At 49.3% G+C, this 21,404-nt stretch overlaps 1 protein-coding gene across 1 annotated transcript in view; it reads left to right on the forward strand.

Annotated features, from left to right (window-relative positions):
• KCNQ1 (potassium voltage-gated channel subfamily Q member 1) overlaps window positions 1-21,404 on the forward strand; it is a 292,046-nt gene that overhangs the window by 103,680 nt on the left and 166,962 nt on the right. The window contains exon 10 of the mRNA XM_045558459.1: window positions 16,340-16,460. Within this exon, the coding sequence (XP_045414415.1) occupies window positions 16,340-16,460 (121 nt within the window). The remainder of the gene's footprint in view (window positions 1-16,339; window positions 16,461-21,404) is intronic.

A 21,404-nucleotide genomic window follows, 5' to 3' on the forward strand; every position in this document is an offset into this window, starting at 1 on the left:
AACGTTTGATTCCTCTCCGTTTCTCATTTGAGTATCTGCTCTACCAGTGGGTTTTATAAGTCCATGTGTTTTATAACGGTGGATATCATCTGTTAGCTTCCAGATGTAGGACTCCGGTAGCATTTCTTGTAGGGCCTGTCTAGAGGTGATGGATTCCCTCAATTTTTGCTTGCCTTAGAAAGACGTTTATTTCTCCTTCATTTCTGAGTGATAACTTTGTTGAGTTTAGTATTCTGCCTGGTAGGTTTTTTTCTTTCAGCACTTTGACTATATCATCCCATTCTCTCTTTGCCTGTAAGGTTTCTGCTGAGAAGTCTGTTGTTAGTCTGAAGGAGATTCTCTTGTATGTGACTTGAAACTTTTCTGTTGGTGTTTTAGAATTCCGTCTTTAACTTTAGGCAGTTTGAAGAAATATACCTCAGAGAGGACCTTTTTGGTTTGAATCTGTTTGGAGATTTTTGAGCTTCCTGTATCTGTATTTATTTTTCTTTCCCAAGACTTGAGAAATTTTCAGCTATTGTTTCATTAAATAGGTTTTCTATGCCTTTTACCAACTCTTCAGGAACTCCCACAATGTTTATTTTCTTGGTAGTATCTCATATGTCATGTTGGCTTTCTTCATTCTTTTTTATTTTTGGCTTTTGTGGGGGATTTTTGGTCTGTCAATTTCAGAAATTCTTTCTTCTGCTTGATATAATCTATTATTGAAGTTCTCTCACTACATTTTTTTATTTCATTCATTGAATTTTTCAGTTCCACATATACGTCTGATTCTATTTTATGATATCTAACTCCATGTTGAATTTCCCATTTAGATCGTGAATTGTTTTCCTCGTATCTTTGTATTGCTTACCTGTATTCTTGTATCTCATTCAGTTTCTGTAAGATTTCCTTTTCTTTGGGGTCTATTGCCTCAGAATTATTGTGTTTCACTGGAGTTGTCATGTTTCCTTGCTTTTTCACGTTCCTTGTATCCCTATGTTGATATCTGTGTATCTGGAATAACAGATGCTTCTTCCAATTTTACATAGTAGCTTTTGTAGGGAAAGACTTTTTTCCTACATGTGTCTATAGTGTCATTTGGGTAGGGTGCTTTGGCATTAGCTCTGGGTGGGCACACGTGGGTAGTCTCCATATCATTAACTAGGCTATAATCAATGTCTGCGCGTTCTTCAGTGGCTTAGGCTTTTCAGTGCTTAAGTTTGTGGAGGCAATGAAGAGGCTTTGCTGGGGATGTGGACACTGGGTGGGCCAGTTTTGGGGACTCCAGGGGGCACACACAGTCACCAGCAGTGATGGGCCAGTCCTTGGGCTACTGGGTGGCAACAAGCTCAGGCATGAAACTGCCCTGTCTCTGGAGTGGGCAGGGTTGCTGGCAATGGTGGTGGTCCCTGACATGCAGCTCAGGGTTCAAGTCCACACTCAGTCTTTTAATGAGCCTATGCCTCTGGACTGCAAACTTCATAAGCATTCCTGGCTTTTTTCTCCCCCTTTAAGTGGCTAAGAGGGACCTGGAGTTGGAAATTTCTTTTCTTCATGGAAGGCTACAGCTGACTAGAGTTGGTTACTTCCATTCCCCTAGGTCAGTTAGGCTATGATAAAACCCTAGTACATTAGGTTCTAGTTAACTAGTTTCTCCTGAGGGCAGACTTTTAAGAACAGAGCACTCTGGCTTATTTCAGAATGTCTCCTTTACCCCTCCCTATGCTGGAAGCACAAATTTTTCTCTGATATTTACTTTATATGAGAACATGGTCAAGTTCCTAGAGGTAGCATCTTGCAAAAGCCTGGGTGGGGGGAGCTATAACTGGGTCCCCCTGGAGTTTTTAACTCTTATTCTTGACCACACCTAGCCTGCATCAGTTCTTCAAATGCAGTTCAGGTTTTCCTGCCCTGGCCCTGGTTCCCAGAGATTTTTTGCTCCAATATGTTGTGATTCTCTTTATCCACCTTTCTGATTTGGGGGGCAGCAGTTTGCCCTGTGACCTAACTTCTCTTACAGATCTAGGACATTGATCTTTCAGTTTGTTCAGTCTTTTACTTGTTAGGGCAGAGTGGTGATACCCAAGCTCCTTACCTGTGCAACTCTTTTTATGTTTTCTTAGATAGTTTCTTAGTGGTTTAGATGGGGGTTATGTATGACATCTTAAATTTATAACAATCTAGTTTGAGCTTATACCAACTTAGTTTCAATAGCATACAGGAACTCAGATCCTATACAGCTCCATTTCCCCTTATCTTCTTATTGTCTAAAATTTCATCTTTATACAGTGTATGCCCAGTAAATAAAGAAGAGTTACTAAGAGAATTATTGATTGACAGATGCCTCAGCATTTAAAATAACGTCATACCATTCCATTCTGGCCTCTTCATACTGATGGGAAATGTTGTTAATCTTACTGAGAATCATTGTATGTGATAAGTCATGTTGCTTGCTCCTTTCATAATTATCTGTTTTTGTCTTTCAACAATTTGATTATGATGTGTCTTTGTGTGAATCTGTGTCAACCCTTTTTTTGAGTTTTAGGTTTGGGGGCATAAAGATTCCTCTTTCATCAAATTTTAGAATTCATAACATTTTAGGAGGCTGAGGCAGAAGGACTGTTTGAGCTCAGGAGTTTGAGACCAGCCTGAGCAAGAGTGAGACCCTGTCTCTACTAAAAATAGAAAAATTAGCCAGGCATTATGGCACGCACCTATAGTCCCAGCTACTTGGGAGGCTGAGGCAGGAGGATCACTTGAGCCCAGGAATTTGAGGTTGCAGGGAGCTATAATGATGCCACTGCACTCTACCTAGGGCAATAGAGCAAGACTCTATTTAAAAAAGAAAATTGAGAATCTGGCAGCCAGTATTTCTTCAAGAGATTTTCCTGCCCCTTTCATTTCTGTCTCCTTTGGGGATTTCCTGTGTGTGTGTGTGTGTGTGTGTGTGTGTGTTGGTATACGTGATGGTTTTCCATAACCCCCTCAGGTACTGTTCATTTTTCTTCATTCTTTTTTCTTTCTGTTCCTCAGATTGAATAATTTCACTTGCCTTTTTTTCAAGGTCACTGATTCTTTCTGCCTGTTTATATATCTGCTAATGAAACCCTCTAGTGAGCTTTTCATTTCAGTTATTATTCTTTTCAGTTTCAGAATTTGTGTAAATCCTTTTTCTAATTTACATCTCCTTATTGATACTCTCTATTCTCCTAGTTTACTTTAGCTCCTTAAACATATTTAAGACAAATTATTTAAAGTCTTGTAAGTTCAATGTCCATGCTTCCTCAGGGAAATTTTTTCTGCACGTGGGCCATATTCTTTTGTTCCTTTGTATGTTTCATAGTTTTTTGTTGAAAACTTAACATTTTAAATATTACACATGAAAACTCTAGACATCAGATTCTTTCCCTGCCTCAGGACTTTTTTATGCCACGGACTATAGCTATTTGTTTCGTGACTTCTAAACTATTTTTGTGGAGTCTATATTCTTATCATATGTAGTCTCTGAAGTCTCTGGTCCTCCGGCTTATCTTCAGTTAATGTTTTGGCAGCGATTTCCTTGAGTGCCAGGAGTCAGAGGAGGCAGTAGGAGAGAAGAAAAAGAAAAAAGTCCTCCTAGCCTTTGCAGACTAACTCTGTATTGGACATTTCATTGACATTTAGCCAGACTGCTTACAACTGTCTTAGCCTTCACTTTCAACTTAAGGTGAACACAGATATCAGCCAGAGGTAAAAATTAAGGTGTTCTTAGGACCTTTCTGAGTATGTATTCAGCCCTGGGCATGCATATGAGTTTATAAATTTCCCAGTATACACAGGCATTTTTGAATGCTCTAATTCCCCAGAGAAACTCTGCAGATTGTCCTCCCAGGTTTCGGTGCTCTATTGTCTGTCAGTCACAGCTATAATCTTTTCCCCAGGTCACTGTGATTTGATCAACTGCCTTACAATGTTTTCAAGTCATGTCCACCATTTTCTGCCCTGAATTCTGAGTGAGGCAAAACAAACAATCACCTTACATCCGTCCTTCAGGAAGTCTCCAGATAGTATAGAACAAAAAAAAAATGCAATGACAATCAGATCTATTCTGATCCGGAACGAGAGTCTAGGGCCCCACGCTTAGGACATGGGTTTCCATCTTCAGGAATGTCACCACGTGAAGGGGCGGGGGGTTGCAGCGGTGAGTAAAACGCCATAGCACTTTTCTGTCATTCCAAGAGGGCCTGTTTCTTGGTTTGATGTTCACTAGCTTGCTGTAATCCATTGACTTCTTCAAAGAGTTGTGATAAAATTGATCCGACAGGTTTTGCTTGTTGTTTTTTGTTTGGTTTTTGATATTTCTCTGAAGGGAAGGTCCTTGGAGGTACTTACTCCTCTGTGTTTGCTCGTGTCACTCTCCACCCTCAAACTGTGACAGAGATGCTTCTCCCGGACTCTTTATACCCCGTTTGCAGTGCTGGGCGGGGGATTTGAATGCTGTTGGAATTCAGTTCATTTCTCTCCTCACAGGTAATTGGATGGTATTCTGTCTCCTAGTACTAGTAAAGACATGGGTCATCATGTGGTTTTATTTGCACTTCTTGATGGTTTTATGCTTTGGGGGAGGAGGTAATTGGGGAGATAGGAGGTGAGAGGGAAATGGGAGCAGCATGCCATTGTTCTCTGAGCCTGGATAGAAGTCTTTTAAAAATTATCCCTGTATCTTAGTGCCCCTAGCTAATGCATCACTAAGTCTTACCGACTCTCTGGATCTGCCCATTCCTGGCCTCTCTGGCCACCTCCCTGGTTAGAGCCACGATGGCTTCTCTACCTGGGCTGCTGCCCTTTTCAGGTCACTGCTCTCCCAGTTTCCACTCTTGCCTCCTCGACCCCGTTATTCACACAGCAGCTCAAGGGAATTCTTTAAAGTGGGTCTTGCTGCTTCCCCACTTAAATGCTTTGGCAGCTTCCTGCCGTACTATCTTGGGTCAGTTGCACAGGACACACAGCCTGATTCGGGCATCCTCGTGGCGGCCGGTTGAGGAGGAGCTCCCCGGTGACAGCTGGGAAGCTGTGTAAAGCCCCCCTCAGAGTTGTTCTACCAGCCCCTGAGTGAACTGCGGTATTTATGTCACCACCGAGCACTACTCCTGCAGTGGCCTGCTTTCTGTCCCTTTTGACTTGCCCTGTGTGCAGCTAAACTGGCCCTTGAGGTCAGAGGTGGTGCTTGTCAAGGTATCTGGCGGGCTCGAGTTAGGAAAGCACTGGTGCACGCAGAACGGGAACGCTGAGCACACGGTTGGGGCCCCCACACTGCCTGTGTGTCCTTGAGAACAGGGACAGTGTGTTCTCTACCTTCATGTCCCCAGTGCCTGCCATACAGCAGGGCCTCCAAGAAAGTTTGCTGCCTGCCCCACCTGGGGTCCCTGTCTCTCCCTCAGCAGTTAACATTAGCCACGTGGCCTTCTGCTCTCTGCAACAGGACATTTCTTAAGTAACCTTCATCCTCATTTCTGCATCTTTTCTCTGATTGTGGGAAAGTCCTCAAGTGTTGACCAGTTTGATTCGCGGGCCCCTTAAGAATCTAGCTGCATTGGAATGGGGCCCCCAGGGCCACACCAGACAGATGCCACCACCTCTTTTCTTGCAATGTTGTTCAGGCTGAGGGGGTCATAGCGAGAAAGGTCTCTCTGGGGCCCCTTGCCCTCCTCCCACTCACAGCCCTCCTGCAGCCGGCAGAGGTGGGGGAGCCAAGCTGTGCTGATTACTTTTGACATCAGTTGTTAACATAATTTTGACGTTAAGCCTCTCCCCAGCTCTGGAGCGGCTGACTGTGTCCAGGCTCCAGCTTGAGGAGCCATGGGGAGCCTCTCGGCCCCAGATCTGGCCTGGCTGGGAGGCGGCCTGGGAAGGGACCTGTGTTTCTCAAGCCTGCGCCCTCGGGGCCTGGGGGTGGGGCCCCAGCAGATGTCTGGATTTGGTAGCCAGGGCCTGGAGCCGGATGCTGAGAACGAGGCCTGCAACTCATTTCCCCATTAAACATTCTGAGAACATCTGCACCGGTTTCCAAGGCTTCTCCCTCACTAATTGCTTTGATTATTGTGTGAAGTTAAGAACTGGCACATTTCCGTGATGTTGTGATGAAGGTGAAAAGATCGCTCTTAATTAGATTAAAAACATTTTTTTCTTCCTGTGTAATTTCGCCTTGAAAATCAAGGCCACTTTTTTGTTTTCTTCATCCAAAGACCTCCAGAAACTTTCCTCCCCACCTCTCCAGAGGTTTCTGGGGAATGTCCTGTGAGCTCAACTCTTGGAGAAGATAGTGCTTAACCCAGATTCCATTGTATATTAAAGTTTCCCGGGGCTGCTCTTGCTGCCTGGAACCTTCCCCTGAAAATGTGCCTTGGGAGACCTGGACAGTGACTTCCTGCAGCATGGAGGCCCGGGCGGGTCGGTTTAGCTGTGTGGGCGGCTGTGTTGCTCTCTTTCCATTTCCTGGGCTCACTCAGGGCTGACCTTGTCCTGGCTCTGTCGCGGCCTGTCCTCAGCACCCCCGCTATTCAGGCCCCACCCTTGGACCCACAGAGCCATTTCCGTTCACTCTGAGATCTGTCCCTGCCTTGATAGGGAGAGTTGCAGGGTCAGGGGGCGGGGTCCTCACGACCCTACACTCTGGGGTCATGGGAGGCCCGCATCCTCCCCGGAGTCGCTTGGGGTCCCGGAGGCCATCTCTGACTCTGTCCCATCTCTGTTGTGCTCAGGTCAGATGTATCCTACACTCGCTTGAGATCTGACGTGTTCCGTAATCTGCTCCAAACATCGTCTTGCGCCAGGGCGTGGAGAGGGGCTCCCTGAAGGTTTGGGGAGATGCAGTTTTCCATCACAGCAGTAGAAAGTCAAGACTTTCCTTAGGGAACCCTTTCTGAGAGCTCCGTGTGTGTGGCAGGGCAGGCTCGGGGCCTCAGGCCGGCTTCTCTCCTGCCCTACAGCACCTAGCAAGGGCAGGGCGGGGCAGTTCTGTTCTTTTGGAATCTTCACTCCCCGGGGGCCCATATCCTTGGGCTCACACCTCACCCTGAAATTTGTCACACACATTCCTGAGGACTCTCTTGGTAACAAATAATGGAACCTTAACTCAAACTAGCCTAAGCACAAAAGGGACATTTTTTGGCTCGCACAGCTGGACCAAGCTGTTTCCGACACAGCTGGACCCTGGGCCCGAGATGATCTTGCTCACTCTCACTCTCCCCTTCTTCTGTTTTCCCCCCTCCTGCCCGTCCCCTCCCTTTTGTCCTCCCTTTCCCTCACTCTCCTCTCTCCGCTGGCCCCACGGATGGCTGTATCCTCAGTGGCGGCAAGATGGCACCAGCCCACATCTGCCAGCTCAGCAAACTCAGCAGAAAGAGGCCAACTCTATCTGCATAATTCCCGTCAGAAACTAAGGCCAGGTTCCCATCGGCCCCCAGCTGGGGTATAAACCATCCTTGGCCCTGCAACTGTACCTCTGATGGCCAAGGTTTGGGCCATAAGGACCCCCCTCTGGGAATCACCAGTGGGTACCTGAATCCTGCATAGTAGGAATGGGAAAAGAGGAGCCCCCTAAAGAAGATTCGAGAAGCTGTTCCCAGAAGCCAGGCCTGGCTGCGAGGCAGGCAAAAACAACAGGTGTCCACTCAAGCAAGGTATTTTCCTAAGCGGAACTGGGTGCCAGCTGTGAATATACATTTTCACTCCGTTCCTCGTCTTGTTCCTGGCAGCTGTTGTGGGAATGGCTTTCACACTTTCCGTCCGTGTCCCTTACTGCTTGCCTCTGAGTGGAGACACAGGTGGCGGCGGGGTCACTCTGGCTCGGGGTCTGTGAGCTGGGCATGGGCAGCTGGCACAGGCTGTGGCTCAGCAATGTCACGCAAGGTCTGGCTGCAGCTGTCCGGATGCCCTGGGGAGGGCTTCTCCTTCACGGGCAGGATCCGCAGGGCTTCGGCGAGTCCACTGAGAGGGGGAGATTTCTTGAGGGGGCCGGGGAAGGAGCTTCTGCTTGGGAAGGACAGGCAGCTTCTCTTTATCCCTGTGGGATGAGCTGGCTCGGGGAACTTGACTGTGCAGGCCCCGGAGGGATGTGGGGGAGGCGGACGGCGAGGTCCCTGTGCTGAGGGCCAGGCACACATAAGCCCTGCAGGCGTCCAGGGGAGGGGATGATCTCTGGGGCCTTGGAAAGCTTGTGGGGGAAGAGGGCTTGGGTTACACCTGGGAGATTAGGCAGGATTTAATCAGTCGGGAGGGGAAGGGCAGGGGGTGAACAGCCGGGTGAAGTTACTGGGAAGGGCCCAGACGCTGGTGAGACTCTCGAAGGCAGCAGGGGTGGGCCGGGGCCCGGCTGCAAGTTGGACTTGGTACCTGAATGCCGGACTAGTCTGGGCAGGGAGAGCCGGAGGCTCAGTGAGAAGGCAGAGGAAGCAAGCCCGGAAGCATCTGAGAACAGAAAGCCTTGAAGACCCTTGTGGCAGGACAGAGCTCCGTGTAGCCACGTGGGCAGCTCCAGGCCAGACAGAGGGACATATTCCGCTGACGACAGGAAGAGGTGTGCAGCGTGTGGGCCAGGGAGCAAGGCACACATGCAGGAGGCTTCCACAGACTACTGTTTGACTTGTGAAAAGTGTCGTTCAAAATAGAAAACAGACATGATAAGGAAGGAAGTGAAAATCACCTGAAGTCCCTTTTGCCCAAAGACCAACACAGTTAACATTTGGATCTATTTCCTTCCAGTCTTTTTTCTGTGCCTGTATTTCTTTTTAAAATCCAAATCCCCCTATTCAGCAGCTCCACTAGCTAGAAAGGAAGATACTGTGCCGAGTTTTGTTCCTGCCCTCTTGAGAGAGGGTGAGATTTGGCAGCCGGTGTCCCAGCTGGGGTAGTCGCCACGCCTGAGGCTGCCTTCACCATCCCAGACCTCCCATTTTCCTAGAAAACAAAATTGTTTTGTTCTGCCCTGAAAAATTAGGCCCAATTCTGGCTTTGACAAAGCAAAGGCAGCCAAGGAATTAAAGCATCAAAAACTGGGACTGTCTTAGGAAAGTGTGACTTCATTGTCACCGGGATGCTATGCTCTTTGTCCCCAGGGTCAGGCATTCTGGACAGCTCAGCAGAGGGCACCTGGTGTTGCTCTGATGTCCTCTGCAGGGCCTGAGTGTCTAGGTGAGCTGCCCCACCAAGTCCACCATGAGCGCAGCCTTCTCTGCTGCTGTGAGTTCAGGCTCTGAAATACCTACCTTGGAGGTGGAGGTGACAACCCTGGGTCTCTTAGGACACGGCATTCGCCTTCAAGCCCTGGCCTGACATGGGCAACACCGCTGTCTAGGAGGCGCTGAATCTCCACCCCACCCGCCAAACCCTCTCCACTCTCTCACAGCTGTTAGACCTGGCTGTGACCACAGGTGGGAACAGGGAAGATGTAGCAGCCCTGGCCACTGCTCGCCGTGGGCGGGAGGCATGCCCCACAGTCCCCAACACACAAGTCGAGCAGAAAGCCACCTTTTCTTTTCACTTGGAAAAACAACCCTGTAGAGCCCCTCTCTTTGCCCCTTGCTCTGGGGGCCCCAAGTGCTTTTCCCGGGATTAAACCACAGAGTGTGCATTCCTCTCTGGCAGGTGCAGGCCCCGCCCGCTCTGAGCAGCCAACTGATGTGCACATTTTAATTTCCTAAAACACTAGGGCTGGGCCTTTCTCAGGGGTCAGGTGGCTCACCCTTGGCCCTCAGGCTTTGGAGATGGCACTTGTCATCCCAGGTGTCTGGAGAGGAGCCCCATGTTCTAGCCACTGCTCTGCTGCTCCCTCCCTCTGTATGCAAGTGATGTAGACATTGAAATATGTATTTGTGTTCTTTTTCTTCTTCCCTTTTTTCTCTTTTCCTTCTTTTTTTTTTTTTTTTTTTTTTGTAAGAACATTAGAGTCCTGGATGAAGTTTTAGCCCTGTCACTTGACAACTGTATAATATAACCCAGGGTCCTTGAATCTCCCAGCCCCAAATCTCTACAGTGGGGGCTCCTGCCAGGCCCCAGACCTGTGGGCCTCTGACTGTGAGCACATTCTTCAAGGCTCACCGGTCCTTCCCTCGTCTCTCTGAGGATGTCATGGGCACAGAGCCTCCACTCTGAGCCCTTCTCCCGGCTGCGACTAAGTCATGTCTGCTCGGTTTCCTGCTGGAAGTCTGCCGCCCACCCCACGGGCCAGGCTGTGTGCTCCAGTCTATTTACATTTGCCCAACTGCTGGTCAGGCCCAACACCTTTCCACACGCTCGTCGGTGGTCGGATTCCTCCCATGCGGTGTGTCTGTCTGTCTGTTGGCCATTTTCCATTAGGTCATTTATATTTTTCCTATTGATTCGCAGGAGTTCTTTGTATTTTGTGGGCACTATTCTTTTGTGATTGTCTTTTCACTCCTTAAGGTGTATTTTGATGATTAGATTTTTAAGTATAATGTAGTCAAATTATCAGTCTTTTCCTTTATGGCTACTGCTTCTTAAACGAAAAAATCCTTCCTAACCCCAACGTCATTAAGATAGTCTTCTAAATGTTATAAGGTCATTATAATAGTTTTGCTTTTCATAATTAGGTCTTCAATCCCCAGGAATGCCAAGAATGAATTTTTGGTGTATGATGTGAGGTAATTAAGGGTCCATTGAACATTAAATGTTTTCCCATGTGGGTATCCAATTGCCCCTGAACGTTTGATTGAAAAAAATCCATCCTCTTCCCACGCTAGGCAGGCCACCTCCGATACGCAGCAAGTGTCCATCCATGTGTAGGCTGTTTCCCGATGCTCAGTCCTGCCCCAGCGGCCCATTGGTCTCCCTGCATCAGCCTCACACTGTCGTAACGACCACTGCCCAGGAAGAAGTACTGATGTTGGTACAGCAAGTTCTCCCACCTTGTTCTTCTTCAAGAATACTGACAATTCTCGGCTATTTGTAGTTTCAAATCACTTCTAGAATCAACTTGCCAAGGTTCTCACACACAAACCTTGGGATTTTTATTAAGATTTGGAGAGATTTATTAAGATTTAGAGAGCATCTTTTCAGTATTGAGTCTTCCAGTCAATGGAATGAAGGCATATTTCTCCATTTATTTATGTCTTCTTCAATGTTTCTCATTAAAGTTTTATAATCTTCTCCACAGAGTTCTTTCACATCTTTAATTTTCTTTTTTTTTTTTTTTTTGAGACAGAGTCTCACTTTGTTGCCCGGGCTAGAGTGAGTGCCGTGGCGTCAGCCTAGCTCACAGCAACCTCAAACTCCTGGGCTCAAGCGATCCTACTGCCTCAGCCTCCCGAGTAGCTGGGACTACAGGCATGAGCCACCATGCCCGGCTAATTTTTTTGTATATATATTTTTAGTTGGCCAGATAATTTCTTTCTATTTTTTTAGTAGAGACGGGGTCTCACTCTTGCTCAGGCTGGTCTCGAACTCCTGACCTCGAGCGATCCACCCGCCTCGGCCTCCCAGAGCTAGGATTACAGGCGTGAGCCACCGCGCCCGGCCTTAATTTTCTTTTGTACTATTGTATACAGGCTGTCACTTTTTATTTCAAAATTTTTAATTTACAGAAGAGAGGCAAAAATAGTAGACTCCCCACATCTCTTTCACCAGCTTCACCTAATGTTAGCATCTTCCATACCACCGACATTGACCAACGCTAAGAAATTAACAATGGTGCAACACCATGAAGCTACAGTTTAGTTAATTTATTTGAATTTCCCCACTTTAACTATTAATATTCTTTTTCTGTTCCACAATTCCATCCAAGATCCATCATTATATTTACTCAGCAGTTCTCCTTAGTCTCCTCTGATCTGTGACAGCTTTTCATTCTTGTTTTTCATTACCTTGACACTTTTGAAAAATACTGGTCAGGTGTGAGTATCTTTCACTGTTTGGGTCTGTCTGATGTTTTCTCAAAATTAGACTAGGGTGATAGCACGGGGGGAAGAATGCCACCAAGGCAAGTTGCTTTTCTCATTGCATCCTACCAGTGGGACGCGACATCAAGGTGATTTATCACTGGTGATGTTAACCTCGATTCACTTTGTTAAGGTGGTGTTGGCCAAGTTCCTCCACGGTAACTGAGTTACTGTTTTTTCCCCTTCCATAGTCCAGTCATTAGAAACAAGTCACCAAATGCAGCCCAACCTCAAGGGAAGCGGAGTTCAGCTCTGCCTCCCGCAAGGCGAGTATCAAAGAATCTGTGAACATACGTTAAAACCACCACAGCAATTAAAACATATTTTGAAGGAAAATACTTTGAAGTTTCTCCTTAAAGTTTCACCTACTAATTTCAGCCTTCATCTGTGGATCATTCCTGCAGCAACTGCTGTGATATGTTTCTATTCTCCTCGTTCCTTCCATATTTATTACTTGAAATTCTTCTGTAAGGAAGACCTAGAGCTCTCCTCCAATTATTCATTTAATTTTATCAGTATAGACTCAGAAATATTTATTGAGTTATCCAATACTATCATCATTTATTTTGTTGCTCAAACTATTCTAGCTCTGGCCATTGTTTGGTTCATGTATCCTTTTGGTGTGCCCCCATTCTGTTCATTTATTTATTTTTTAGCACTTTTATCTCTTCTAGCACTAGACAATGCTTCAGGCTCATCTTGTATCTTCCCTGCCCTAGCCCTAGAATTACCATGTATCCAGAGAGCCCTGGATCCCTTTACTGGAGAATGAATGGTATTTAGAAATCAGGATCTGGGCATGAGGTGTGCTCACAGTTACTGGGATGTCACTACTTCTATCTCCTCTCACTAGACAGAACTTGACGATGTACGTAGTATGTGCATAACCTGAGCATGCGCACATACCTATGCTTCCGTGTTTCTCTGGATCTGTACTAACCTAACGTGAGTGCATACTCACAGGCGCCCACACACACACACTTAATTTGTAACTTTATCTCTGACAGTGAGGAGCCTGGCTGATTTCCAGTGTCCAGGCGAAACATTGTTTCTGAAAGCAACACAGGCCAGCTCCTTCTTCCTCTCCCCTTTCAGGGATATGTCACACATTTGTAACACACTTACAAGTCACTGATCGCAGTCTGCTTTCCATCCAAGGGTACTCAAACATCCTGGTTGATTTTTTGTTAATTTGCACACAGTGCAATTCACTCTTGGAGATTCATAGTTCTGCGGGCTTTAGCGAACTCCTGGAGTCATACATCACACGGTATCATGCAGAGAAGTTCCATAGCCCCAAAAATGCCCTGGGATGAGCCTTTTGAAGGCAAATACCCCTCCTCCCCTAACCACTGGCAGCCATTGATCTGTTTTACATCCCTGTGATTTTTTTTCTAGAATGTCCTATAAATGGAATCCTATAACATGTAGCCTTTCACATCTAGCTTCTTTTATTGTTTAGCAAAATGCATTTGAGATTCATCCATGCTGTTGCATGAAATCATTAGTTTATTTCTTTTTATTGCTGGGTGATATTCTGTTGCATGGATGTACCATGTTTTGTTCATCCACTCACCTACTGAGGGACATCTTGGTTGGTTCCGGTATTTGGCTATTGTAAGTACAGTTGCTGTGTGTATTTATGTACAGGGCTGGGTGAACGTAAATATCCAATTCATTTGGGTAAATATCTGGGAAAGGGGCTGCTAGGTCACATGGTTTGTGTATGTATAACTTCATAAGAAATTGCCAAACTGTTTTCCAAAGTCTCTGTGCCATTTTTCATTTCCCCCAGCAACATGTGGGAGTTCCAGTTGCTCCACATCCTCAAGATTGCTTGGTACTGTTAGGCTTTGATTTTTTTTTTTTTTTAATTATAGCCACTCTAATAATGCTGTAGTGGTATCTCATCGTGGTTTTAATTTGCATTTCCATAATGACCATTGATGTTGATTGGGTATCTTTTCATGTGCTTATTTTTAATCTGTTTTTTAAATTGGAGTGTTTGCTTTATCATTGTCAAGTTGTAAGCATTCTTTATATATTTTGGGTACAAATCCTTGACTGGATAGGTGATGTGCAAATATTTTCTCCAAGTCTGTGGCTTGTCTTTTCATTCCATTGATAGTATATTTTACAGAGCAAAAGCTTTTAATTTTAATGAAGTGCAATTTGTTGGTTCTTTTTCTCTTATGAGTTGAGGTTTTGGTGTTGTATTTCAAAATTCACTGCCAAATCCGAGGTCCTAGAGATTTTCTCCTATGTTTTCTTCAAGAAATTATGGTTTTATGGTTTACTTTAGTTTTTTTAAGTATATAATACCTTTTTTAAAAATTTATTTTTATTATTATTTCAGCATATTGTAGGGGTACAAAAGTTTAGGTTACGTATATTGCCCTTGACCCCCATCCCCCTATATAATACCTTTTAATTTTTCATTTTCTAATTGTTAGTCATCTCTAACATTAGGCATAAATGCTAAATGTATTAACATTTACACACACATGTATACACACATTCATATATTTATATTAGAAATAAATTTAAGAGAGTATTATTAATACTTTGGTATGGGAAAACCTTTTTCATAAAGCAATATCACTTTAAAGACATAAAATATTTTCTATGATTTAAAAAAATAAATAATTAAGACCATACACAGTTGCTCATGCTTGTAATCCCAGCACTTTAGGAGTCTGAGGCAGGAGGCTCGCCTGAGGCCAGAAGTTTAAGACCAGCCTAGGCCACATAGTGAGACCCAATCTCTACAAAAAATAAAGCTTAAAAAATATTCAGGCATGGTGGTGCATGCCTGTAGTACTAGCTACTTGGGAGGCTCAGGTAGGAGGATCGCTGGACCCCAGGAGTTAGAGGTTACAGCGAACTATGAACACACCATGGCACTCCAGCCTGGGTGACAGAGTGAGACCCTGTCTCTAATTAATTAATCAATCAATCAATCATTACAGTTAAAAATCCAAAGATAGACTGGAGAAGATATTTGTGCCCCATAAAACAAAGTAATATCTCTAATATGTAAAAAATTCCTACAAAGTGATAAGCAAAAATGAGTGAAGGATATGAATAAGGAATTCTGCAAGAGGAAACCCAGATCGACACCATGTGCATAAAAGGCGCCAGCACAGACGGAAGTGACAGCAGGGCCTCAGTTTTCATCCATACTTGGCGGGCCCTGCCACGGGTGCTGACAGTTCTCCCAGGCATGGCTGTGGGGAAGCTGAGGGAGTCCGGATTGCTATAACTTCTTGGGAAAGCAATTGAGCAACGTCTATTGGGTGAAACCAAGGGCGCACCCATTCACCCTGCTCCAATATGTCAGCTTTTAAGAATAAAGGTGGGTGTTGCATCATTATCTGAAGAAGTGGCTTAAAATAAAAGAGACTGAATGTCCATGAAATACAGAATAGTTGAATTAATTTCGGCCAGTCTAAACTATGAACTATTATGCAATTACTAAAGTGAGAATTAGATCCATGTCTATATACCTGGGGAAAAATTAGATGAGCGTGTTGCAGAGTGACAGGAACCAAGTGATAGGAGCTGTCCCACGTATATAAAATCATCCCACCTAGCATCTGCTGCTAGGATGAGCAGAGAAGGCGGGAGCTGGGGATCCAGCTGGCGGTCAGCGCTGACGCTCTTGAGGGAGAAGAGCCACTGTAAATCTTTGAGTTATTCTACTTGCAACTAGTACTTACTCTTTTTGCTACAAAAACTTTAAATGAAGAAAAAATGAAGACCAGAGCAAACACTGCTAGAACAAATAGAGACTGCCATAGGTCGGTTCCTTCGGGTCCCGTGTCAGAATCCCAGAGGGGTGGGCCCAGGAATTTGACTGTGGAGCCAGCTGCTGGGGTGACTCTTGTGCTTCCTTCGGGCCGCAGACGCTGGTGCGGCATCGTGTTTTGAGTGAGGTGCTCTGTGGTCACCCCTCCCTCCTGGGCTCACAACTCCTCACGGGCAGGGCTCCTGCCACCACCCAGTCTTTGCTGGCCCGTTGCTCTGTCAGTGTATGAGTGTGACAGCGTGGTGGTGGGAGTTGCTATCTCTTACCTGTGCTTGTCACTTCCGTTTTATTCTTGACCCCAATGTCAGGCGCGATCCAGGGGAGAGACCCAGAGCTTGGGTTGGGGCGAGTCCGGGACACCTGAGCTCAGCCCCAGGCAGTTACCGATCTGAGAAGGATTCATAGGCCTCTACCTTCTCTAGACACTGAGGCCTCAGACACGTGGGGACCTCCTTAAAAACCCACCCGTTCTACTCCAACATAAGCCTGTCAGGGTGGGAGCTTCTAGGCACGATCCCTGCTCCTCACCTGGCCCTGGGAGCTCGCAGGCTTGTCCCACGGCAGTGGCAGGTTGGAGTGGCAGCCCTAACGTCCCGTCCCCCAACTTTCTCTGCAGTGAGGAAGAGCCCCACGCTGCTGGAGGTGACCGCAGCCCACTTCATGAGAACCAACAGCTTCACCGAGGACCTGGACCTGGAAGGGGAGACGCTGCTGGCACCAATCACCCACGTCTCGCAGTGAGTGCCCACGCAGGCCGGGCCCATGGGCGCCGGGGCTCGGAAAAGCCACCTTGGCACTGGGAGAAGGCTCCTTCTCTGGCTGGGGCACTGTCTACTTGCCCAGTGCCCTCAGGGACCTGGTGCTGCCGGCCACGGGGGCTGGCCCTGGTGCCTGGGCACCAAGCAGCAGAGGACAGCAGGGATCCTGCCACTGAGTAAGGGAACATGACCCTCCGGTTCTGACTTACGGAAAACCAGACAGATCGTTTTCCACTTGTTTTCGCGCTTTGAGCATCGGAGATCGTTTTTCTCTCCCCGTCCCCCTCCGCATCCCATCCCCCCAAAAAGAGACAACTTTGGTTTTTAGCCTTTCCCCGTGGAACCCTGGCCAAAGACAGGGCAGATGCTGGGTGCAATGTGCCAGTTGCTGCTGCTGACCTCTGGGGCTCCTTCAGGCGCAGGAAATAGCTGATTTTCCATGCCTTCCCGTTGGCCTTCCCCTGAGGCACAGCTGGCCTGGGACACATGCCCATCCTCCCCCGCCGTCACGGCATCTCGAGGCCAATCCCTGGTGCCCGGCCATGGTGTGCTTCCCTGTGACGTGTGACTCAGTACCCCCAGCCAGGGCACCCAGCGGTAACAGCCGTGCGCTAGGGTCAGTGAGGCGCTCGGGCCCATTCTGGCCACTGTCTCACTGGGGATTCCCCTTGAGAAGCGACTTTGTGCCAGAATGTGTGCGCAGCACTCTCGGCCCTTCTGAGGGTCACTCGCTGGGACTCTTCCTTCTCGTTACTGACATTTCTCTAAACCACGTTTTGCTCCTGAGACTCTCTGAGGGTCGGGAGGGTGTCCTGCCTGCGTGCACCTTTGTCTTAGTGGGCCCCGGGCCTCTGGCCTTCGCTGCCAGCCGGATGTGGGCTTGGCTTTGCAGGTGACTAAGGTAATTGGGACCCACAGTGCCAGGGGCTGCTCGTGTACCCAGAGGACTAGCAAGGCCGGGTAGCCAGAATGAGGCCATGCCCAGGGAGGGGACAGGCTGTCTTAAGGTGTAATTATGATCAGATAAGACCCGCTCGCTGTCTTTCCAGGCCCCCGGGTTTACCGGGAGATGGGCAACACCCGATGGTTGGCAGGGTGTGGAAAGGAGTGTTTACAGGCTCTAGGAGAGCCGGCAGGTCACTGGGAGGCAGGGGCAACCGCTCATGGACGCCCTGGGACCAGGGCTTGGAGCTCTGAGTCCCTGCTGAAGACAGTCTGACCGGCCGGCTAGGTCAACAGGCAGGAGCAGAGGTACGACAAACAGGGCGGCCGCCAGACGGGCTGGGCAGGAACAGGGGCCAGAAGGCAGAACACTGGTATACGCTGTGCCAAGGCTTGCACCAAGTCGGGGTGTGAAAGACCCAAGAGTGTCAAATGGAGTTCTGTGACTGGTGTTGTATGCAACATGGGTGGCAGTACCTGCTCAGAGGACAGCCAAGAGTACACTGGGAACGCTGGAATGCCCCAGGGTTTGGGCCCAGATGCCACCCAGGCCTCACTGGGCCACTCAGTCTGTCCCTCCTTGTCCTCTTGGCTACTCTTTCCTCCTGTTGGAGCTCATTCTCCTTCATTTTCTTGGCCATGGACCAGCCTACGGATATACACAGTCACACTCTGGGAGGACAGGGCTGTCACCCACCGTCCATCTAGCCGGGCAGTCAGACCCACCTACCACCCCCTTGCTTCTGGGTCCTGAGAAGCCCCTATAGGTGGGCCCAGGTGAAGGACTGGACACTGATGTGCACTACAGCCAAGCCTGCGGCCGCCTTGTAACCACCCCCTTGGGAGCGAGGGCTGCCCGTTCTGTTATCAGCACATGACGAGCTTCCTGGAGCCAAAGACTGCCCACCTGCTCTGGAGGTGATCCCAAGCCAGTGTGACTGGGTCATCCGGTCACTAGGCCATTTCTTGTCCCCCTCCAAGATGGCGGAGCCTGAGATACCTGAATTAGCCCTTAAGGCTTCTGCCTACTGTGGGCCTGGCATACCACCATCCAGGAAGCTGCTTGGGGCCCTCTCAGGCCGGCACTCCCATGGCCTGCTGGGGTCAAGGACGGCTCCTCCATTGCCTCCAGTGCTGTCTGGGCGCAGGCAGGGCAGAAACCCCCGTCGTCACCTAGCCAGGTCCCTGCCCTGGCACCTGTCAAGGTTTTTCCCAGGACAGGACCTTCCAAAAGCCGCCACTGGATGTGAGCCAGCCTAGGACGATGGGAAGGATCCCAGGCACGGTGCTTGGGGGAAGGATCTGAGGTGGGGGCTGGGGAAGGGGAGAATGAGGTTTCAGCAGAGGGGCTACCTTGAGGCACTGTGGTCAGGGCAGGGCAGGGTCTGGGACGAGGCATAGGGGTATCTGTGTGCCTACATCCTTAGGAGTTGGGGTGCTATCTCTCCAGGGAGGCCTAGAAGAGAGGGTGGGATGCAGGTATAAAGTGTCGGGGCAATGAACCCAGGTGCCCCCAAGGCAAAAGACTGGGCAGAGGCCCTACCCCATCAGGGGGAGAAGGCAGGCAGCGGTGGGTGCTGTGTTTACTCAGGGCTCGGACAGCCTGGCTGCAGGGTGGGGGTGGGGAGGCCAGGTCTTCCTGCCCGCATCAGGGCCACATTCCTCTGCCTCCCGCACGGCTCTCCTGGTGATTGATGCCTGTAATTAAACTCGGCTCCAGCTGCTTGGGGCTGGAGCTAAGCTCCCGTGGGCAGCCCAGCCCTGCGGACCCCTCGCTGAGAAAAGAGGTGCATGCCCTGGTGTGTGTGCGAGGGACAGGGATGTGTGCGGGGGTCTCACGGGGGCAGAGTGGGTGGGAGGCGGTTACCGAAAAACAGATCCGTTTTTCTTCAGCATTTTCCTGATGTTAACTGTATTACCACGCTGGGCCAGTTCCAGAATTCAAATTAAAAGCATAAATAAAGACACATTTTGTTTCCACCTCAAGCTTTCCCCGCCCACAGGGCCCCAGGGAGGTGAGGTCACTGCAGCCTTGATTACGGAAGGTCCCTGGGGCTGGATGAAGCTCCTCTTTCCGGGGTCTGCTGGCCAGCGGTGGGGCCGGGGGTGGGAAGGAGTTAGCAAGCGGGCCTGCTGCAAGCTCCCGGCAATTGTTCGCAAGCAGGGGCTGGGTGCTGGGGAGACAGAGTGGCTTTGCTGTCCCCCAGCTGGTAGGCAAGCCCAGGTGCTCCCCGTGAAGCCCAGGGGTGCCCAGCTCTGCGTGGGCTGAGTCTCAGCCCCACACACCCCTTTCGGGCAGAAGCGGTCTCCCCAGCTCCAACGGGGTCTCAAGCTCCCTAAGCCTGGGTCTCCCACCCAGGACCTTGCTGCAGGGCTTCTGAGAGGCAAGGGTGAAGTATAGTCTATAGGCCTTCCTGGGAAGTGTGTAGGGGACCTCCACGAGGACAGGGGAGCCCTATACCCCAACAACGGCCAGGATGAGTTCCCAGGATTCTGCCCCACTTGCTCGTCTCTGCCCACGGGGGCCATCGGCAGGACAGTGGGATGGAGGGCTGTAATGCCTGTGTGTGCCCTTGTGCCTTGCAGGTGGTACCCTGCCATCTGGAATGCCCTTGTCACTCAATCTGTGTCCATCAGATTCCCATTCATCTTTCTAATGTCTGCTCAGTCATCCCTGCCTCAGCAAGAACCCCCCCCCCCCCCGGACACTCCTGAGGCTGGGCAGATGTGACCTCCTTTGGCTCCCAAAGCCCTCAGTCCCAGCTCCCCTGAGCCCTTAAGGTCAGGAGGAGGCAGGATATGTGAAGACCCTCTCAGCCTTTCCTTCCCCAGAACCCCTGAAGACCCAGGCGCTGAGGAGCCCCAGGACTGCCACTCCCCACCCCGTGCACAGAGCACCCCTTCAGCCCTGCCTGAGCTGGAGCAAGAGCTGCAGATGCCTTCTGGGGATGCCGAGCACAGGGCCAGGGGCATGAGGATCTGCAGCTCTGAGCTTGGGAGTCACATGCAGGTGTGGCCTGGGTGAGCTTCTCCCAACGGCCTTGGCAGGCCGTAGCCATTTTTGTGAATGGCTCATCTCCCATCCCTGGCTCCCAAGCCAGCCAGGACTGGTCTGGAATCTACACATCTGGCCCGTTGGTTACCAAGTGGACACCCAAGACAGATAGCCCAAGAGGTCAGGCCCATGGCCTGCCCAGCCCAGCTGTGCAGTTCCCCTGAAGGGCCCCTCCATCTTTTCTGTTGCGGCATCTTAGACTGGCAAGCCTCAGCTCATGTTTCCTAGACACCTCCCCAAGCCCACTCTGCAAGGGAACGTTCAGGGAGCAACCTGTCCACTGAAATGGGCATGGGGAGGGCCAGGGGCCCCAAGGCTGGACACAGGGAGTGGAAAAAAAGGCACAGAGAAAGCTGCAGAGACCCCCACCAGGTGACCGTGAGCACCTCCCTGGTCAGCATGTGCTTGCCTGGCCTCTTGCGACATGACAGCTTTGCAAATCCTTGAGTAAAACCAGCCCCGTGTGCATTAATTAGAATTTCCATGTCTTCAACTTTCTCCTGGACCCTGCAGAATCTCACGCCAAGACGTTCAAGTTGCTCTTTTCCAGCAAGGCCGCTGTGGCCTGGCTTTCATCCACATCACTACTAATGTCTCCTGAATTCTGCATTTGTCAGCGAGGCCAGGGCCAGCCTGTGCCTTCTGGAAATGGGGGCAAATGTCACAAGGCTGACCCCACATCCAGCTCCATGGGCCAGGGGGCTAGCTCGCAGGGGCCACCTTTGCCTGCGACATTTTGGAGACACCCAGGGCCCACTGTGGCCCACTCCCGCAGACCCCAGGGGCGCCAGGCACTACACCTCTGTGAGTAACTGAGCCTTCACCTTGTTTCTCACCCTGTAAAATTTGGTGAGAAAGGATAGAGAGGCCGTTCTGGGACCAGTGTCCAGGAGGATGAGGAAGGGGACTTGCCAAGAACAGATGAG

Source organism: Lemur catta, chromosome 7, assembly GCF_020740605.2.
Source record: "Lemur catta isolate mLemCat1 chromosome 7, mLemCat1.pri, whole genome shotgun sequence".
Taxonomy (NCBI): domain Eukaryota; kingdom Metazoa; phylum Chordata; class Mammalia; order Primates; family Lemuridae; genus Lemur; species Lemur catta.